At 43.3% G+C, this 19,680-nt stretch overlaps 2 protein-coding genes across 2 annotated transcripts in view; one reads left to right on the top strand and one right to left on the bottom strand.

The window, feature by feature from the left end:
* Positions 1 to 62: 62 nt before the first annotated feature.
* Positions 63 to 8,003, top strand: rgmd (RGM domain family, member D). The gene is made up of 3 exons (XM_080831808.1): positions 63 to 210; positions 4,411 to 4,928; positions 6,309 to 8,003. The coding sequence occupies exons 1-3, from the start codon at positions 117 to 119 to the stop codon at positions 7,038 to 7,040; spliced, it is 1,344 nt and encodes a 447-aa protein (XP_080687934.1). The 5' UTR covers positions 63 to 116; the 3' UTR covers positions 7,041 to 8,003.
* Positions 8,004 to 18,328: 10,325 nt separating this feature from the next.
* celf5a (cugbp, Elav-like family member 5a) overlaps positions 18,329 to 19,680 on the bottom strand; it is a gene marked incomplete at its 3' end in the record, with an annotated part of 164,931 nt that continues 163,579 nt past the window's right edge. The window contains exon 11 of the mRNA XM_080832380.1: positions 18,329 to 18,456. Within this exon, the coding sequence (XP_080688506.1) occupies positions 18,329 to 18,456 (128 nt within the window). The remainder of the gene's footprint in view (positions 18,457 to 19,680) is intronic.

Consider the following 19,680-nt stretch of genomic DNA (forward strand, 5'->3'; position numbering starts at 1 on the left):
AGTCCTCTCTGAATGACAATCCCAGAAGCAGGGATGAAAATTTTAGTCTGGTTTCCCGCAGCTTCAACGCCGATGAGCCGCAGTCGAAGAACTTCAATCTAACTGAATGGATTGGCATGGGGAAAAGCGGATCTCACAACTTGGCTAAGCGGAAGCTTTGGAACTGGATTTCTTTAGTGATGGTTTTACTTTCCTTGCTGTTGCGACCAGGTAAGCCTTGCCCTTAGTCATTTTACTAGTTTGGATAGGGGAAAAATTCCCGCACCCTGAAGTCATGGAACTTCGCGTTAGCTATGGCCCACAGCGTGTTAGCCGACTCGAGCTTGTTGGACAGTTAATGTTGTCCCAATCGCGAATTAAGTTATTACTAATGGTTGTGAAATTGACAAGCATAGCATGACCTGGATAAAAACGAATGTATTATCTTAACTCTAACGTCACCTGTCTGTTTCGCACTCAGGGTCTCCACCAGGATTGCGATAAATGCTCTCCTTCCTTTCTGAACTAGCTTTCACTGTTAGCAGGCTAACGCCTCTGCTGTACCTTGGCTTTATGCACCTGGTCACGAGCTAGCTAGCAGAGTTAGCGACATTTGCATTGATAGCGAGTTGTAGCCAGCTACAATAGCTAGCTAGCTCGTCAGCTATGTTTGTATAGTAAAAATGTTACGACGAATTCGTTAAAAAGTTATTACCGTACCGTGTTATAATAGTTTACATGTTAGACTAATGAGGCAGCCGAATCTGCTCTCATATAAGGTTGGAGTTTTAATGAAACTAACCCCGTAAACGTACCTGGGAGCTGGTAAACTTTTGCCCTTGTTTTTCTGTTTCGTTGTTAGATGGCTTTACTAGCAATAGTTATATCTTGTAAGGAAAGGTAACGTGAGCTCACGCTCAGGGATGCTGATATTGTTGTGCTAATATGTTCTTTGACTTACTATGTTGCATTAAAAGAAACATTAGACTTGTATCTAAACTATGTCATTGTTCTCCCTGTGAATTTTCCCTATGTAACGCAAGCTGAACGTTTGTGTCTTCTATCGTTGTGACGCGAATGTCGCGCGGGCAGACTGTCGACAAATTGATGTGTGAACTTCGATACGAATTTCGAGTATTCCCTGATCATAATCTAATTTATTATTTACCAAGTGAAATGGGAATCTTTCAATAATCTGCACCTTTAGTCTGTTTAAGTGGACACATTTTTTTACTTGGATAATAATCGATAAAGTGAGCTGATGTGATAAACTTTATAGAGTTGTAGTTTTAGTTTTTAACTTGTTGAAAGGTACGTAATTTAGTTCCATTGCATACCTGTTGAAGTTTCAAATCTGACATTAATGTACAGTCAATGAGGGCCAGATTGTTTGCAAAATATCCCATACCCTTTTTCCGTTATTGTACTGGTTGCATACAAGTAAAATCTGTCATACTCCGTACACATCTCATTTCTGTAGATTGACATTTTAGCAGTGGTCAGCGGTCTCTCAGGTCATTTTTGCATATAGACTTGCTAAAATGATTTCACTTAAAATAACCATGTGCCATTAGTTATTCGAAAGCCACGTTGGTAAGGGTCTCTACTTTTCAATGAGTTTATTGTGTGTTTGGTCGTGTAGCCCTCTTTCAATTAGAAAAAGGTTGATCACCTCTTCCAAGTTCCCCAGAAAAGCCAACCCTAAAATGCGTGCAAGTAAAACTCTGAATGCAGCCTGACTTCATGATGCTTTCATTGAAATGAGGGTTCTCTTGTCTGGCAGTAGAGGGCAATACAATACTAAATTACATTATGATTTTCTTTACTTATTTACTTAAAGTGTTTTATAGTTAAATTGCTAAAAGCTTAGTACCATATTTATTTCTGATACAAGTTTTCTGAAAACTCAAAAGTCTGTAGTATATGTCCAAAGATATAAAGTTTTGCCCCTTATTTATAACCTTCTTTTGAATAGAAATGTGTTGAGACCTAGAGGGATTCATATTGAGATACAGAATATGGTATCAATGCATTTCAGTCTAATAGCAGCACAGCCCATGATTAGCCTATCACATAACTAGTTCTGGCATCTGTGGGGTCTGGGGAGCATACTGTGAGGCGAGGCGGGACGACACCACTGACATAACTACCTCTGCTGAAATACAACATAATTAAACAAATAGGTTAGTCATTTACTCATGCATTACTATGTGGTATAGGCTAGGTTAGGGAGTTTGCCTAATGTAGCTGTTTTAGCCGTGAGAGGTCTCTTTAATTCCCTGTTTGCTTGGGGATTTCATTGTCCATCCTAAGAAGTAAAATAGCCATATCAGTGTCTGCCCTTAAAAAAAAATATTTAGCTTGATCTCTGTTCCGTTGTCTGTACAACGGCATTGAAAAGCATTTCAACCTCCAAATCTACACATGTAACATTCAGTCATATTAAACCGGTTTATTGTCAAAACAAAGCTCTCTTCCATAATCACAATTACAAGTCATGGTTGAACGATGTCAAGTTTATACATTGACAACTGCAGTGACATCAGCTCCATGTAGGTAGGCTACTCTTTCATGGTTACTGGCAAGCTACAGTGAGTCTTCTGAAGGTAGTGCAAATGTAAGAATGACAAAGAAGAATGCTTATTCAGTTTATAATCACATTTTCTTTAATGATATGCAGTCAGTTTCAGCTACAGAGCATCATCTGTGCTTTGCTGAACACCTGTCATGAAAGAAGTGAAGTTGTAAATGTAAATACTTGTTTATTTTCCCTGTTGGTTAGCTGCGCACCATTTATAAAAATAAATATATTTTTTGATGACTCACCCAGGGAATGTTTTGGTGGTGCAAACTGCTATAATCTTTAGTGCAGAACAGCTTGTAAGGTTCTTTGCACATAAGCTGCAGCCAAGTGTCAGCTAATCACAAACATCCTCTTAATGGGGTGACTATCCGCTGCTCCAGCTCAGACCTTCAGAGGGAGGCTTGCTTATGAAAAGCGAGGCGTTAGGTGAAAGAAAATGAGAGTGGAAAACTTGTCTCATCGCCATATGTACACTCCAAAAAAAGGAAAATGTAACCTTTAAAGTAGCCTGTGTCAAATCCAGTTATCTCAAGTGCAGCCATACACGCAAGAACTTCTTTTAGTTAAAATTCAGCACACATCTCTCATATTAACTTCTTAATTCACACATTTTGTCAAGGACACTTTACACAGGTCTCAGTTGATTTGTTTAATTAAACACTGAACTTGTTTGATCTTGTTGAGCTGCAGCATTTAGAACACAAAACTTCTCAATCACACATGCCGCATTCATATATTATTAATATTGTATAGCCCTAGCCCCTCACACAGTAGGCCCAACTTAAAAGCCATGAAACTGGCACACATGATGCCATCATAGTCTTAAAAAGTTGCTGATGTTGCATGTTGTATACATGCACAGGTCCCAATGACAACACGGTCCCCAACTTGTTTACAACTGTTTTCAAGGTTTGGCCTACTTCAGTGAATTCACTTATACTGTTTGTGATGAGTGGATGACTTCATTGCATGCTTTTCAATGTTTTTATATGCGGTTAGAAGAGGGAAAAAAAGGTGGGCACGTGTTTAAAATGCCCAAGAAAATTGAATTCAGGGAGCAAAATTGCTGGTTGATTGAAAAAGTAAACTGCTGCCAACTCTTCCCACTGCTACCAAGTAAACAAGCAATTCTGGAGGGAGAAGGGAAACCACTGTATTGATGAAAAAGTTTTGACTTTTATTTTAGCATGGTCCCATGCGTGGAAGCAACACTTCAAAATGAGGATTTGTACATATGTAGCCTTAGTAGATTCTGGCCCTGGCCAGCATTTTTCCAGTGTGGCCAGGCATAAAGCCATGGAAGTGGAAAGTGAAATATTTGTAACTGTAGCCAGTATCCCCCTCCCTTGCACTAACAACCGGAAGCTCAATTGCATTTCCTGTTTCTCAGACCTCCATTTTCTCTCAATATCAAGTGGACAGCACATCACTGTTTCAGTCCTTTAAGCCTAGGGATATTCAAAACCACATTCAACAGTTAAGGAAGCACTCTTAAAGGTTTAGCCCATTTCATTACTTGCCAAATGGGGTCTTCTTCTAAGATTTGTTTTGGTTATTGGGGTATTGGTACATGTCTGAATTGCATTTTGAAAGGCAATATTGGAGCCAACAGTACATATAATAGTTTTTTGTGTTTGTGAGAATTATAACAAAAGTTTTCATCATTTACCATTAAGAGGAACATCCTGCTGTCCTGTGAAGAGAGTTTTTAACTACAGAATTCAAGGAAAGTTGGATAAAAGCAAAGTTGTTGAGGCGTTAAAAAAGAGCTTTGGTCATGCATTGGGAGGGTGGCTTTTTGGTTGACAAATGTGTAACATCTGCCCACTCTCTCCCCCCTCCCTTAGCATACTGCCAGCAATGTCGGATCCAGCGCTGCAACTCGGAGTATGTGGCCTCCACATCGCCCTCCGGTGGCCTGCATGACGAGGGCGGCACGGTGACCGACGTGGACTTCTGCACGGCGTTGCGCGCCTACTCTCAGTGCACGCGCCGCACGTCGCGCGGCTGCCACGGCGACCTCACCTACCACGCCGCGCTGCTGAGCATCCGTGAGCTCTTCTCGCAGCACAACTGCTCCAGCGACGGGCCCACGTCGCCCGTCAAGGCGCCCAGCACCTCACGGCCAGTCGCCTCGCAGCTGTGCGACTACGAGAGCCGCGCGTTGGCCCAGGGCCCCGCAGGGCAGCACAAGAAGTACGCCCACTGTGGCCTGTTTGGCGACCCGCACCTGCGCACCTTCCGCGACGAGTTCCAGACCTGCAAGGTGGAGGGCGCCTGGCCGCTCATCGACAACCGCTACCTGTCCGTGCAGGTGACCAACGTGCCTGTGGTGCAGGGCTCCAGCGCCACGGCAACCAGCAAGGTGAGCTCAAGCCCCTTCTGCTGTTCTGTGGGGGCATGCATGGCTTGTTTCCACTAATGCTCACATCCGGTTGCTTTCACACTGAACAAACAGCTACATTCACTCAGATGGGTCGGTCCATTATGTTGTCACCCTTAATCTGCTGCTGCTTTAAAATGCATAGTGCATCTTGGTCACTTAGGGCTTGACAGTAGCCAGGTACTTGGTATGCACACACAATCTTCTTGTTAACATGGTCCAATCACTGATCATGTCTTAAGTCTAAAGTGATGTTTTATGTAAGGGAAGCTTTTTTATATATATATATATATATATATATATATCTTTGTCAGACTGATTGATAAATGGGATTTCCCGAAATAAAATCGAGGTTCATCTGCCCTGTGCTCTTGTTGATTTACTACAGCGTGTAATTTTGCTCAAGTGTTATACTCTGACCTCTTGCCATCCATCAATATATCCTCCTATACTGGCTCCAGTGTTGGGCCTGAAATGGATGGTCTAATGTAGATCTGATGCACCCATGGACACATCTGTCTCAGGTCTTGTAGCTAGCTTTGACCTAAGCAGTGTTCAGGTTTAGACCTAGATTTTAATGCATTTGTGGCAGCTTTTCTCAAGGATTATGGGAAATAGGGGTGGGATTTGCCACAGAGTATACAATATGATACCATCATGATATTTAGGCCACGGGTCAACATTATTGCGATTCTTTACATTTTACGCAATTAGGCCTTTTGCGTTTCGAATCTACGATACATTGCAATTCATTTCTCCCATATATTATGTTTAGTATGCTGGAAGTCTCTGCAGGCATCTTGGCACAGTTCATTTGTTCTTGACTGTCTTTCGTTCCAATTTCCGTTTGACAAGAGCAAGAGGAAGACAAGGTCTTGAGCCATATTGTGGACTTAAGAACTAATGTTATCAGAGAAGACATACGTACCAAAATAAAAATCATAATAAATAAATATCGTGGTACTTGCCAACGTTGTATTAATATAATATTGTGATGAACAATATTGCGAAACCACACTGTATCGATGTTTTGAAGTTTATCTAAGTGTCTCTGCGTTAGTGAACAAATACTAATTGTTCTATCAGAGCAGTACAGGAAGACGGGTGGGAATGTATGCTAATATATGCTGTAAGGCATAGCTTGGTGTGTTGATGTTGCCTTTGGCTTATGGAGAACTTTGAAACTTTTAAAATTAACTGATTTTGATCGTCTGAGGAAAAACGCGAGGCCCCCAGAATGGCACCCTGCTCTTAGTCTTGAATGGGTTTTAGTGTATAGCTTTCTTTGACCTATTATGTCTTTGTCACGAAAAGGGCAATGTGAATTCTAACTGACATAATCTCTCTCCCTCTCCCCCTCAGATAACTGTGATATTTAAGGCTTACCTCGGCTGCACCGAGCAGAAGGTCTACCAAGCCACCACAGAGGACCTGCCCTCTGCCTTCCAGGACGGCTCGCGTGGCAGTGGCAGTGCTGCCAGTGGCGGAGGGGGCGAGGGGGGCAGCCTGTGGATCTCTGAGCACAACAGCGGCCTCGGGGGCCGTCAGGTCAGGCTGCAGGCGCGCCACATCGGCACGTCCATCATCGTGCGCCGCGTGGGTCGCTACCTGACCTTCGCCATCCGCATGCCCGAGGACTTACTGGGGCCGGCCGAGGAGAGCGGCGGCCTGCAGCTGTGCCTGCACGGCTGCCCGCGCAACGAGCTCATCCAGGAGCACACGCTGCACCGGCAGGGCCCCCCCAACACCGTCCCCCAGGGCCCCGCAGGCCTGCCGCCGCCTCACCAGGTCTACAGCGTGGAGCGGGCCACAACCAAGTGTCGCGAGACTTTGCAGGTGGAGGACGTCTACTTCCAGTCGTGCGTCTTCGACCTGCTCACCACTGGCGACCCCGAGTTCTCCATGGCCGCCTTCGGGGCGCTGGAGGACCTCAAGGCACTGCCGCCCAGCAGGCTGAAGCAGAACCCCCCCAGGACACCCAACAATGTGCCCAGCACCGGGGGCTCGAGCTCGGGTGCGCTGGGCTCCACCATGGGAGCCCAGGTCTCCACACACTCCCTGCTCCTCCTGTTGGCAGCGATGCTGCTCGTTTAGAACGGGCTGGAGAAGGTGGACCCAGATGACGACAGCTTGAGGAGGGAATGCTTTAAGAGAGTGGACACCTTTTGTCTGGAATGAGACTGTGCTGGGTTTGACCTTCACAAGGAGGATTCCTCTGAGCGGCAGCAGCAGCTGCCATCCGGGAGAAGGTCTTGGGAAAACACTACGAAGTCGGAGCACATGGACCATTTTCATTGCTACCATCTGCCACACTTCCTGTGTGACTTGTATACACTTAGGAAAAAGAAAAGGAAAGATAAAAACACACTAGTCTGAATGTGAATGTAACTATTGCATGGGTTCCTTGGATTGTAAAGGCAGCTATGCAAAATGTATAAAAAAAAAAGTGATTTAAGGCCATTGTGGACAGATGGCAGAATTGAAACACTAACGGTACACTTCGCTACACTACCCTTTACCCTACAAATGCGGCACTGGCAAATCACAAAATACTGCAGATTGTTATTGTCTCCCGTTCGCGTGACAACTGTCTGGTCCCTGGTAAACATATAGGCCCTGTGTGCAGTACGCAGTTGAAGATTGTAAGGCACTTAATGGTAAACATTTAGAGCCCCGTAAAAATGGCATATTTGTCGTGAATATGTCCGATGGGATCCAACAACTTTTAGGAAATGCTACCTATAATCACATGTTCTTGGCGATGCTGGTACTTTGAAAAGATCTTTCATGTTTACAGCAGTTAAAAAACAAACACTCCCTCTTCAAGCTGCTCTGCTTCCTTCATTGTTTTAAGATAAAGAAACAAATTCTTTATATAATAATATATTGAAAGAGTGTATATATGTGTTTATAATGTGTACATTTGCCTGTGTATAGATGATTTAACTGTGATGTGTTGCATACAATGTGATCTAGTGCTTTTTTTTTAATCCATATTATAAGTGAACTAATATGTTTTACATTGTAATCCCTTCCATATTAAAAGCGTTGGGCACACCCTGTTTGTTTATGTCTATTTTCTGTACACCAAAGTGGGAAAGAACTTTTTCCTTGCCCTTCTACAGATTACCAAGACAACTCCAATATTAAACTGTACACAAAGAAAACACTAAAAAAAACCCTGATGAGAGGGTATTACCTCCTTAATGGCTAATGGTTGTTTGAGCTCCTGGACATTTTGTTTCCAGTCTGGAGTCACTAGCTAGTGATTCCTGTTGGTTTTAATAACAGCCCGATATGGCTGTCATGTTACCACAGATGTTAAACTGTGTTTGATCTTGACGTTATGGGCACGGGAGCTTGTCTGCCTCCGCCATGGGGACCAGTGGTCCCGGAGGAGGTCCTGGTATTAGTGTGTGAACATTTAGGCCGTGGAAGATGCCCCTGTCCACCCAGGTACGTCCAATCTATTGGAGCCACCTGCAGCTGTTTCATTCTTCTCATGGACACACACTTTACATGATAATTCATTCATTTACGAAAGGGATTTCTTGGATGGCCCAGAAAAAGGATTCTCTTGCTGGCATGTAGTCAGCACTGTACACAGTGTGGAGAGGTGAGGTGTGTGTGTGTGTGTGTGAATGGAGATGTGACTGGCGTGCTGCACTAGCTAGTTGAAAGAGTGCTAAATGTTTCTCTGGGCTTTGAGGTAGACATGACTCTTAGGAAAAAATATATGCCACTTTATAAATTAAATACATTTGCACACAAAGAAACATCTGTTCATGACCAGTTTAGTTTTTGTTTCCACACTGTGATAGTCATAAAGTTTTTAAAACAAATGTATTTGCCTATTCCAGTGTCACATCACTTGTTTACTTAGAGTTTGATAGCTTAAACCCCATTTGTAATCCTCAGGGTTGGGTCTTTTGTATTCTGTGTCATTTCTATTTGTAATGTGTTTGCCACCAGTGGTTAACTGGCCTGACTGTGGGTTCTATTCATCTGGCTTGTTTTGCCATCATCATAATGACATTCACCCTTGAGGCACTACCGCCCTCCATTTAAGGAGCTGAGAATGACATGAAGTATGTCAGTCTGACCAGCAGGAGGCAGCATGATGTCTAAATGTATAATAGCTTCCATTAGGTTTCCATCAATTCCAATGGCGGCTTTCCGGAGCAACAGAGACCTAAACATTTGGTAACTTTGACCATTACTAAACTCGATCGGCTGTCTATTACTAGCAGACAAATTTTGTCCAAATATCCTTGGAAGTGTTTCATTGTCTTTGATGTAAGTCACAGATGTTAATCACCAAACTATAGACATCGAAGAATAAAATAATAATAAAAAAGATATTTACAATTGCCAACCTAAAACGTATACGGATTGTAATGGAACGGAAGAAGGTCGATTTTTAGAAGTCATGTGTAACACTATGTTCCCACAACGCTTTCATTTGAGCACCACAGGACTTCATCGTTTTGTAACAGGACTGGAGAAAAGCTAAATTGCCAATGAGTGGCTCACTTTGCCTCTTCTCATAAACAAGGACAATTATTTTGCTAATGATTTTAAGAGGCCCTCTTGAATGATTGATATTCACCAAAGAGGAATTAATTTAATATTAATAGAGCATTTGGCAAGATAAATCGGCTGTGAAGAAGCTGACCTCTCCTTGATGGTTAATAGTTAGATTGATGGCTGTCTTTTTGCATGTCCTTGATCCCGCCAATCCACTTAATGCTGAAAAAACAACCCCAAATTCATAACTGTCCAACTGTTTTAAATGAGTTAATTTTGTCATATGAAAGCCAGTAAAGCTAAATCTTATTTGTGGTTTATCCAAACAACTAGAAGAACAGGGAAGATTAAAAAATGATGCTAGACTTTTCATGGTAGAAATCCCTTTCACAATAAAAAAAACAGAGGACTTTTCTTAAAAACATTTTCTGAATACCAAACAATGTTACATTGGCACATTTGCGTTGTATTGATAATTCGACTAACTAGCCTAAGCTAAATATTAGGCCTAACCATCTCATACATTTCATGATTATTATTATTATTATTATAATTATAAACAAATTGATTGGTTATAGGCTACTGTATGCTGTAAAACAGTGAGCTAGACCAACCTTAAGTGAACACTAGGAAGTCCAGTGAAGCAGAGCTGCTAATAGCCCGGCCAGTGCCTGGATGGAGAATGACTGGGTTTCTACTGGTTTCTCAGGGGAGTCCAGAGCACACATCTTCTCTTTTTTTTTCAGAAGAAAATGTACTGCATGTCAGTTCAGTTCACAATGCTGCACTGGTTGCCACTGGAAGAGGACCAGGTGGGCTGTGCCGACCCTAGTGCCCTAGGCTACTGCAGTGGTGGAGGAGTATGCAGTCAAGTGCTGTCCTCTGAATAAGACATAAAAACGAAGTCCCGACCTCCCTGTGGCTGTAAAAGACAACAAGACACTTATCATAGAGCCAGAGTGCCAGTCTAAATACCCCTTGCCAATGTACCAATGAGTGTGCCATCTAGTTTTGAGTGTGTCATTTTATATAATTTATTTTATCATTATTATTTTTTTGTCTGGTAGCTTGTTTCTTATGTTTACTGTATTTGTAAGGAGAAAAAAAAAAGAAAATCCAATAAACACACTTAAACAAGTGCCCAGATTGGCTTCCTAAGACCTCCCAACTGGACCCGAACACAAGCACTTGCCTAATGTTTGTCACCTCTCCAACAGATAGCCAATGTCACTGGCTGTAGCGGTACAGGAATAGCTGTCGTTCATGGCATCATCCTTGTGGTTATCAAACGCGGGTGCTGGTGAAGTAAGTCGCCATACAGTATCATATATGTAAATGTGCTTTGGCTGATAGAGAATGCACTAGATTCATTCATTCATTTATGCACTTGTTTATTAATGTTCTTACTGTGTATGGTTAATAATTATGACCTTGATTTTACAATCAAAGAATAAATCGTCCTGGAGCTAGATATCAAATACTCCAATCTCAACAAAATTGAAAAGATATTCAATGTTGATGAATATTTGTAATTATTAAATGGGTCTTATTTGAATATTCTATTATTTTGCATAGTCATTTACATATCAAACATTTTGTCAGTTGGCTCCCTGGCACACACATGAACAGATGGCAGATCTGTGCTTGAGGTTTGCTGGTGTTGCACTTTCACAATAGTAACAGTAATTTAACATGCTTGCACTGACTGCACCACGTCACCACTGCATCAGAATGAGTGTGTGTGCTCCTTAGTCACACCACCTACCTGATGTTGACTAAAATAAGCACTGCAATTCGGACACACTACCTAAATGCTCAGGGAAGCGTGTGTGTCCTCCAGGAGTGTCCCATAACCAGACAGAAAAGTGTTATGCAACTGTCGGTTTAAAAGTACCTGAGCTCCCGGAAGATTCTAGTTCTGAATCCTGCCGTCACAGAGCACTTTATTTATACCTGATATACTCATAGCAAAATGAATGGCTACTTGCCCCCAATTAGGTGACATTCCCTCGTGGATGGACTGAGTTAATCATGTGGCATTATCAGACAAAATGATATCAGGACACTTCCTCCTGAACTACGGCAGGATAGGTGGTTGCTGAGTGTATATATTTGTTAATGTGACGATGTCACTAAACTTTTTTACAGATGGCTCCCCCACACCCAGAAGCGCAGGAAAAAAAGCTGCATAGATATTAGGCATCTACATCATAAATCTTGGAAAGTTACAATAATTTGCAATTCACTCCCTCATCAAAGGCAATATTACCCTAATTTATTATCATCCGGCATGCGGGGCCGAGGCAAGGCCGTGCAGATAAGAGTTTATCAGGAGGAGGATTGATTTTCATTAACTCATTGTAATAAAGATGAACTGCCGGGCTAGCACACTGACCAAGAGCCACACTTTATTGTAATTGGGCCAATTTATTTCATGAGCCAGTGCTTCTACTTTTTGAGCCCTCCCTCCCTCTCTCCTTTAGTGGTGAGGCCCTCTCCTCCCTCCCTCCCTCTCTCCAATAGTGCTGGGGCCCTCTTCTCTCTCCCGCACTCTCTCCTTTAGTGGTGGGGCCCTCTCCTCCTTCCCTCCCTCTCTCCTATAGTGCTGGGGCCCTCTCCTCCTTCCCTCCCTCTCTCCTTTAGTGCTGGGGCCCTCTCCTCCTTCCCTCCCTCTCTCCTTTAGTGCTGGGGCCCTCTCCTCCCTCCCTCTCTCCTTTAGTGGTGGGGCCCTCTCCTCCTTCCCTCCCTCTCTCCTTTAGTGCTGGGGCCCTCTCCTCCTTCCCTCCCTCTCTCCTTTAGTGGTGGGGCCCTCTCCTCCCTCCCTCTCTCCTATAGTGGTGGGGCCCTCTCCTCCTTCCCTCCCTCTCTCCTTTAGTGGTGAAGCCCTCGCCTCCCTCCCTCCCTCTCTCCTTTAGTGCTGGGGTCCTCTCCTCCCTCCCTCTTTCATATAGTGGTGGGGCCCTCTCCTCCTTCCCTCCCTCTCTCCTTTAGTGCTGGGGCCCTCTCCTCCCTCCCTCTCTCATATTGGCGAAGCCCTATCCTCCTTCCCTCCCTCTCTCCTTTAGTGGTGAAGCCCTATCCTCCTCTCCTCCCTCCCTCTCTCCTTTAGTGCTGGGGCCCTCTCCTCCCTCCCTCTCTCCTTTAGTGATGGGGCCCTCCTCAGTCCCTCCCTCCCTCCTCTAGTGCTGGGGCCCTCTCCTCCCTCCCTCCCTCCTTTAGTGCTGGGGCCCTCTCCTCCCTCTCCTCCCTCCCTCTCTCCTTTAGTGCTGGGGCCCTCTCCTCCCTCCCTCCCTCCTTTAGTGCTGGGGCCCTCTCCTCCCTCCCTCCCTCCCTCTCTCCTCTAGTGCTGGGGCCCTCTCCTCCCTCCCTCCCTCCTTTAGTGCTGGGGCCCTCTCCTCCCTCCCTCCCTCCTTTAGTGCTGGGGCCCTCTCCTCCCTCCCTCCCTCCTTTAGTGCTGGGGCCCTCTCCTCCCTCCCTCCCTTCTGTGGGTTTACCGCACAAACTCAACACAGTTGCCTCCTTCAGACATTTACCACACGCTAAACGAAAGGTGTTACTGTCAATCACCTGTTGTTACTTACAGTAGTATTACAGTAGTAGGTGTGATACTTTCAAGGTGTAAGGGAAGGGAAGGCAAGTTTATTAAATATAGCACAATTCATTCACATTGGTAATGCGACTGTAGATACATAATGTTGGATGAACTGATTCATAAATTGACAAATCTCTTATGGCAGTCGTGCAAATTGTTGCTCATTCTACCTAATCTTCCATTACTTGATTGTTTCTCATATAATTTTAATAACAAACATTTGTTTTTGTAAATGTATGTTTGTTAGAAGTAAGCAAACTAAAGTAATTTTAAAATGTCAGTACACAGCCATCTCATGCTGTGGGTATGTATGCATGACATGGACAAAAGAAGAGCTGGATATCCAGTTTGTATTTTTATTGTAAAATTGAAAAAAAAGGAGACAAAGAGAAAAGCCCAGTAAGCATTTCTTCTTGATGCATACATCAAAACATAACAGATGAGTAAAGCAATAAAGATCAACCAAATAAGTTAAATAAATAGATACATACATAAATAAATATAAAATAATAAATAAATAAATAGATGCTCAAATACATTATTGGCAAAGAATTAAATCATTGTCATCAATATTAAATAATGAAAGCAGCAAGTATTTGAGAAATATTCAACAGGAGAAAAATGTTTGGTTTCTCAGGCGATTACAGAACACATCTTCTCTTTTTTCATAAAAAAAGGTACTGCTCATCACTTCAGTTCACCATGCTGTACTGAGCCCATCCTGCAGACAGATGGTGCTCTCCTCTTAAAAAAAAAGAAATGTAAACAGCATTTTCCCCTCCCCGGATTAACACTGAAATGCCCAACTCACTCACATAAGCTCTCCATTTTGACAACAGATTCAAATACTCTCGATATATATACTGTTTTGCTCTTCCTTGTGCCGAGAAGCCAGAAGTTTACCATGATCTTATAAAGCAAACAGACCCCGCCCACCCCTGCCCTCCCACCAAAGCCCGCCCTTTGACTCCAAAAGGTCCCTGTGCTGATCTTCCCTAAATATACAGATTTCATATCTATAATAAGCTACTTTCCTTAGCATACAAACCATAGTTAAAGAATCATATTGTTAATACGAGTAGTACCATTATTATAATTTTAATCCCCTTCCCACCCCACCCCACCCACCCTTATTGAGCATGCTCAGAGACTGAGTGGGCATTATGGTTTAAGCAGAAAAAAAAAGATGTAGGAAAAATAACGGTCAAGGTTAGAATGATCTGGAAGTGGTATACATGACCCAGCGTATGCCTAACACTGCCCAGTCTACTCTAAGAGTATCTGGTGACTGCATTGCTGTAGTGATTGAGACATTCCCAGTAAACTACCTTTTGTTTCCTTATTGCACAGTGCTATGATGGGAATTGATATAAACAGACGTCATCCACGCTGTCAACATGGCGTGCTATTTCTTTCCAGGGTGAAATTATTTCATCTTTCAAAGCTATTAAACTTCATACGTACTTGCCATTTTTAATTTGTATTACCCCTGCTGTTACGTGAGGGCCACATTTAATTTGATTTTAATAATTTAAGTCTCAGATGTAGAATTTCCTAAAGGAGCTTTTGTGCACATTGTTATTAGGGCCCTCATGCCCAAAGGGTGTGTGTGTGTGTGTGTGTGTCTGCCTGGCTATGTCTATGTGAGACTGTCTTATTTTTCCGAGACGAGACCCAAGTGAAAAAATTAGGTCGTATGGGAAATAAAATTCAAATCTAATAAATCCAGTGAGCCTTAAATATGGATGTTTTCTGACTTTCTGACTTGAAATGTACAGACTTCCAAAATGCCTTTGCACAGGCTGCCTGTGACCAAGGAGGTGCAGTTTTGACATTTGTGTGAATTCTCACCATATCTACGCTAAAAGCAGTCTATCAGTGTTTGTCAGTTCCAAATGGTGGTATTTCATGGTCACTTTGGGGCACTGGCTCTGTCTCTTTTTTTTCCTTTGTAATTTACACAGTCGTCATAGACCGGGGAATCTGAATGGTGTTTTGCAGCGCAGCGTGACATGTTTGTAGGGGTGTGCGATGTGAAATGTCATGGACATGGTCTCGGTGAGGGATGTGCCTGTGGTCTGCATGAGCACCCCAACACCTGCTGGAGGTGGAGGGCTGCCTCTCTGCTCCGAATGAGGAATGAGATGATGGCCGTCGGGTAAGAACAAAAAATAGAGAGTGGAGAAATGGTCTGAATCAGAATCTTCCTGTGGACTTCACCCGTGACACACACACACACACACACACACACACACACACACACACACACACACACACACACACACACACACACACACACATTTTGAGCTCTGTGTAGCTATTGACTTAATGGAGGCATCTGTCAGATTTTTAATGTAGCAGGACTGTTTTGTAAATGAGGACACTTTCAATGTCCTTTGTCCGTTGATAGTTTGTCTCTGTCTGTACTCTGGTACAAATGAAGGTCTGATTTCTTCCTCTGATGGCCTTCATTCTCCATCTTAATTAATCAGTCCAGGTGATACAACTGGTAATATTCTAGGCAATGTTGTAGGTCGGACGTAAAAAGCCAGAAGACTAAAATAAGAGGCGTCTAGTATCTGTTACATGCTTTTTAAGCAAGGGCAACCGTTATTTGTGTTATATTTTTCCTTAACATTGCCTAGCAATATTGCAAAAAATTTTGTCCACTGTCCAGTGTATCAGCCTTAGTCCTGTATATGCTACTCATCTGTGTCTGTCCAGTGTATCATCCTTAGTCCTATATGCTACTCATCTGTGTCTGTCCAGTGTATCAGCCTTAGTCCTGTATATATGCTAGTCATCTGTGTCTGTGTCTACGCTCTGTTTCCGCCTTGTGCAGTGTCTTTCATGGACCTCTCGTATGGAATCTCCCTTATGGCCGCCTCCAGTGTGCTATTATAATTAATATATGGGTCACCGTTATCACTGATACAGCATATGCTGCATTAACGAGACTCAAACAATTAATGTATCTTACATTCCTTGTGTATTTCCCTGTCTTTAACCTGTATGATTTAGCTAAATAACTGCAATGCATATTTTTGGGAGTGATGCATTTAAAAGGCTGCAGGCTCCAAGCACTGCTGGGTGGCTTTACTTATCTACACTGTGAATGTGTGTGTGGAGGGGTGGGGTGGTTGGGCTAAAGCGAACTCCGTCAGTCAGTCAATTAATTGGAAATGCCAATGTATAATTGATTGTGCATCTCTCGCCCTGCCGAGCGGCTCCCTATATGATCAATATTAGCATTATCCTAATTATGCTGTGACTCCACTCTCAGGTCCCCGTAAACTGATGGTCCCTATTAAAAGTTGATGTGCTTGAAAGGTGGTGGGTTGCTGTGACCAGCGGGGGAGACTCTCGCAGCGCCAGGGTTGGGCAGCGTCTTGGTTGCCTGCTCTTAGATGCACGGATGACCGTTTTTATAACCGCTGTTGCTGTAATTTGTGTATTTTATTAACCCCTTAAAGATGTTGCACTTCTTTACTGCCTCTTTACACCACCCTTCCCACCCCCAACACACACACAGTGCCTGCCTGACGTTTTTATAACTGTGCTTTATTGCCAGATTATCAGTGCTTTAATGACATTGCCTTTATGTTCATGATGACGCTCGTCTTTGGCGTGAAAACAAAGTGATTAAACATGTCTTTAAATAACTCCCATTGTTTTGGAATGACAGTGTTCAGGGATGGCCTTACTGTAAGTGAAAGGCAGTCGGCCCCAGATGGCGAGGTGCGAATAATGAATGCTTAAGGCTCTTTTGTCCCTGTTTAGTTGGCAAACAGCTCTGTTATTTTACCGTAAGCTGTCATCGGTATCCAAGCTCCGGCATCCTCCGAAGGCCCTGAAGATCCCTTCACTATAAACCTGATTGAAGAAGAGTCGCAGCTCGTAAGTGACAGCTTTCATATCACAGCAAAGAGTGTGACCTTGTCCGAGGGGGTGACCGAGTAATGTGACGGGCCGCAGCCCTCGTTTGGAATGTAAGGACAAAATTAGAACGGTGAGTGAGCAGACAGTGTGTGACAGTCATGTGAATCTGATGAAGTCCACAGTCAGAATTCTGTATGAGATGTATGAGAGAGGTATGAATGCAAGTCTGAACATGCCCACAAGCTCTAACCCACTTATTCTACTCCACTAAAATATCATAGCTTTTAAAATATTTTTTTCTTCTTTTTTTTTTCTATTTTGTTTAAATATTCTGAAACCCAGTAGCTATAAATGTAAAAGGAAAAGAAAACAATTCCTTTTCCTCCTCCAACCTGAAGCTAGTATTTTTCTTAACTGTTACTTGTAATATTATTAATAGTAGTTTTGTAGTATTAGTATCATTAATACTATATATTACTGTTGAACAATAAAAATGTTTGGTCCTTTGGTCCCTTACGGGTGAGAGATTCTCAGTTGTACTGCTGCTAATGGAACCCCTGTGACCTCAGAACGCTGTCATTCTGCGCTTGCTGAGAGTGATGGTAAAAGAATACGAGAAAGAGGGAAAGAGAGAAAGAAAGACCGTCCAGCAGTGGGACAGAAGAACTTCTTTTTTTTCCACTGTATTTTTCTTGATCTTCAAGTTTAACCCTCATTTGTCCTGTAGAGTAAAAGCCACAAGCGCCTCTTCCTTTATATATATTATATGTGTATATAATACGTATATAGAAATCTATTTGTTCTTGCTGCGTTTTTTTTGTTTGTTGCTTAATTAACAATTCAAGTCTCAGCGGGAGAAGTTCTGTAGCTCAAGAGTTCGCATCTTTTCAGATTTCACTTCGTCTTTTTCTTGCCCTGTGCTGTTGATGCTGTTGGATTTGAGTCCATCCACGCGCTGCAAACTCCTTTAGTGCCTCTCATCTCGGCTCTCGTCTTGTTTCTTCGTAAGGAAATGCTGATATGTCTTTTTGAAAAAATCCCTTTGCATTTTTTGTACTTGTTTTTTATTTAGTTTTCAAAGAAAAAAAGTTGTAATTCCTCATGAGATTTCACTTCTCAAAACCTGGAGAGAGAGAAAGATCGACACGTTTCAACGTGATGGTTATGTCTGGCTTGAAAAAGTTAATGTGAATGTTTTATGACCACCAATGCTTGGAAGGCAGAAAGACAGAAATGTATTAAATATCAATTCCTCACAATTTGCATTTAGCAATGCTCAATGTAGTTAAGACATCGTGCTGGTGCTGGGGACTTGTTGGAGGTGCGATTGAAAGGTAAAGTAAACTGACCTGTGCTCTTGCAGTGGAGGCTGTTAGAGAGACTGTCAGTACGGGCGGCTGGCGTCCTTTGGCCTTTTTAACTGAACTTTCAACCTCTTCATTCCAATCTGAAAGCCATTCATGGCCTGGATGGCCGCCTGTGCACTTGCTGGGTTGTCAAAGCTCACAAAACCTGCGGGGATTAGAAGAAGAAAAGAGTAAGAGACGTAAAAAAAAGAAAAGAGCTCAGGCATAGAGCACTGAGTCAGTGGGACCCGAGAGACAAGCACACAAAGAAAATCTGTGCAATGAATTTGCTCAGTCATGCACTGCAGAAGTGGCAATGCTGTGTGAGAGACTATTTTTGTGCCGGTCACATATGGTATGGCTTGTCCATAACCCATTTACTGTTGGACAGCCATGTCAAATATCGATAAAGTTCATAATGAGTCTGAGACAATATAATTGCCTTATTTCGGAGCACTTGTACTATTCACCATAATAGTAATGTTTGAATTACTGTTAACCAATCACCAGGGAAAGTAGCCATACATTTGTACGAAGGTAAAAGAAGAAAAGACTAATTCCAAAGGTGAATACAAAATAACCCCAAACATATGAGGCCATTCCCTAACATCTCATGCTGATCCTCCTGTTTCCACTAAGTGCCAAAGCCAGTGACCAAAAACTGCAGTGGAGTGTGGCTCCGGTGGCTCCACTTCCTGGTGTGTGGAGTGTCATTAGGGGTGACTGATGAAGCATGAAAAACAGCGGGAGCCTCCCCGGGTCCCCGGCTACCTGGCAGAGAAGCGATTCCACCGCTGGGCCATTAGGGCAGAAGGGTTATGTGACACATGCATGCCAAGGGTGGGGGGTCTCGCCACTGATGATGGGAAAGGATGTGGATTTAAGGCGGCTTAAGGAAGGGTTGATGTTGGTGGTGGTGGTTGGTGGTTGGGGGAGCTATCTGTGTCAGTTTTTCTCCAGACGCAATCGGCCCCACCGTCGTCCCCCTGTTTTCCCCGTGCCTCTTCCCCCTGCAGATTAATTACCCCATAGAGCATGCATTCCCCAGATGTAACATTACACTGTAAATGCATTGTGCTTTAGTCAATACCACAAATGGGCCCTCTCTCATGAATTTATACGTTATTAAGTCCCCCCAGAGACCTGGATGCAATCAATTTTTGTCCAGGAAGGTGCTGCTCCCTGAAGCGAAAACAAATGTTGATCCATAATGGTCCTTCGCCCGTGCTCTGGGCCCGCTGGCCTGCCTGCCTAGCACCGCCTCTCTTAAAGGGCAGAGTTGGGTTTGAGAGGAGGTGGCGCCACATGTTCCACGGAGAGGCCAGGAGGGAATGGATAGATGCAGGACACAACGTGAGTCAGACCCAGTTCTTTCCTGATACTGATGTGA

Source organism: Sprattus sprattus (assembly GCF_963457725.1).
Source record: "Sprattus sprattus genome assembly, chromosome: 2".
NCBI lineage: Eukaryota > Metazoa > Chordata > Actinopteri > Clupeiformes > Clupeidae > Sprattus > Sprattus sprattus.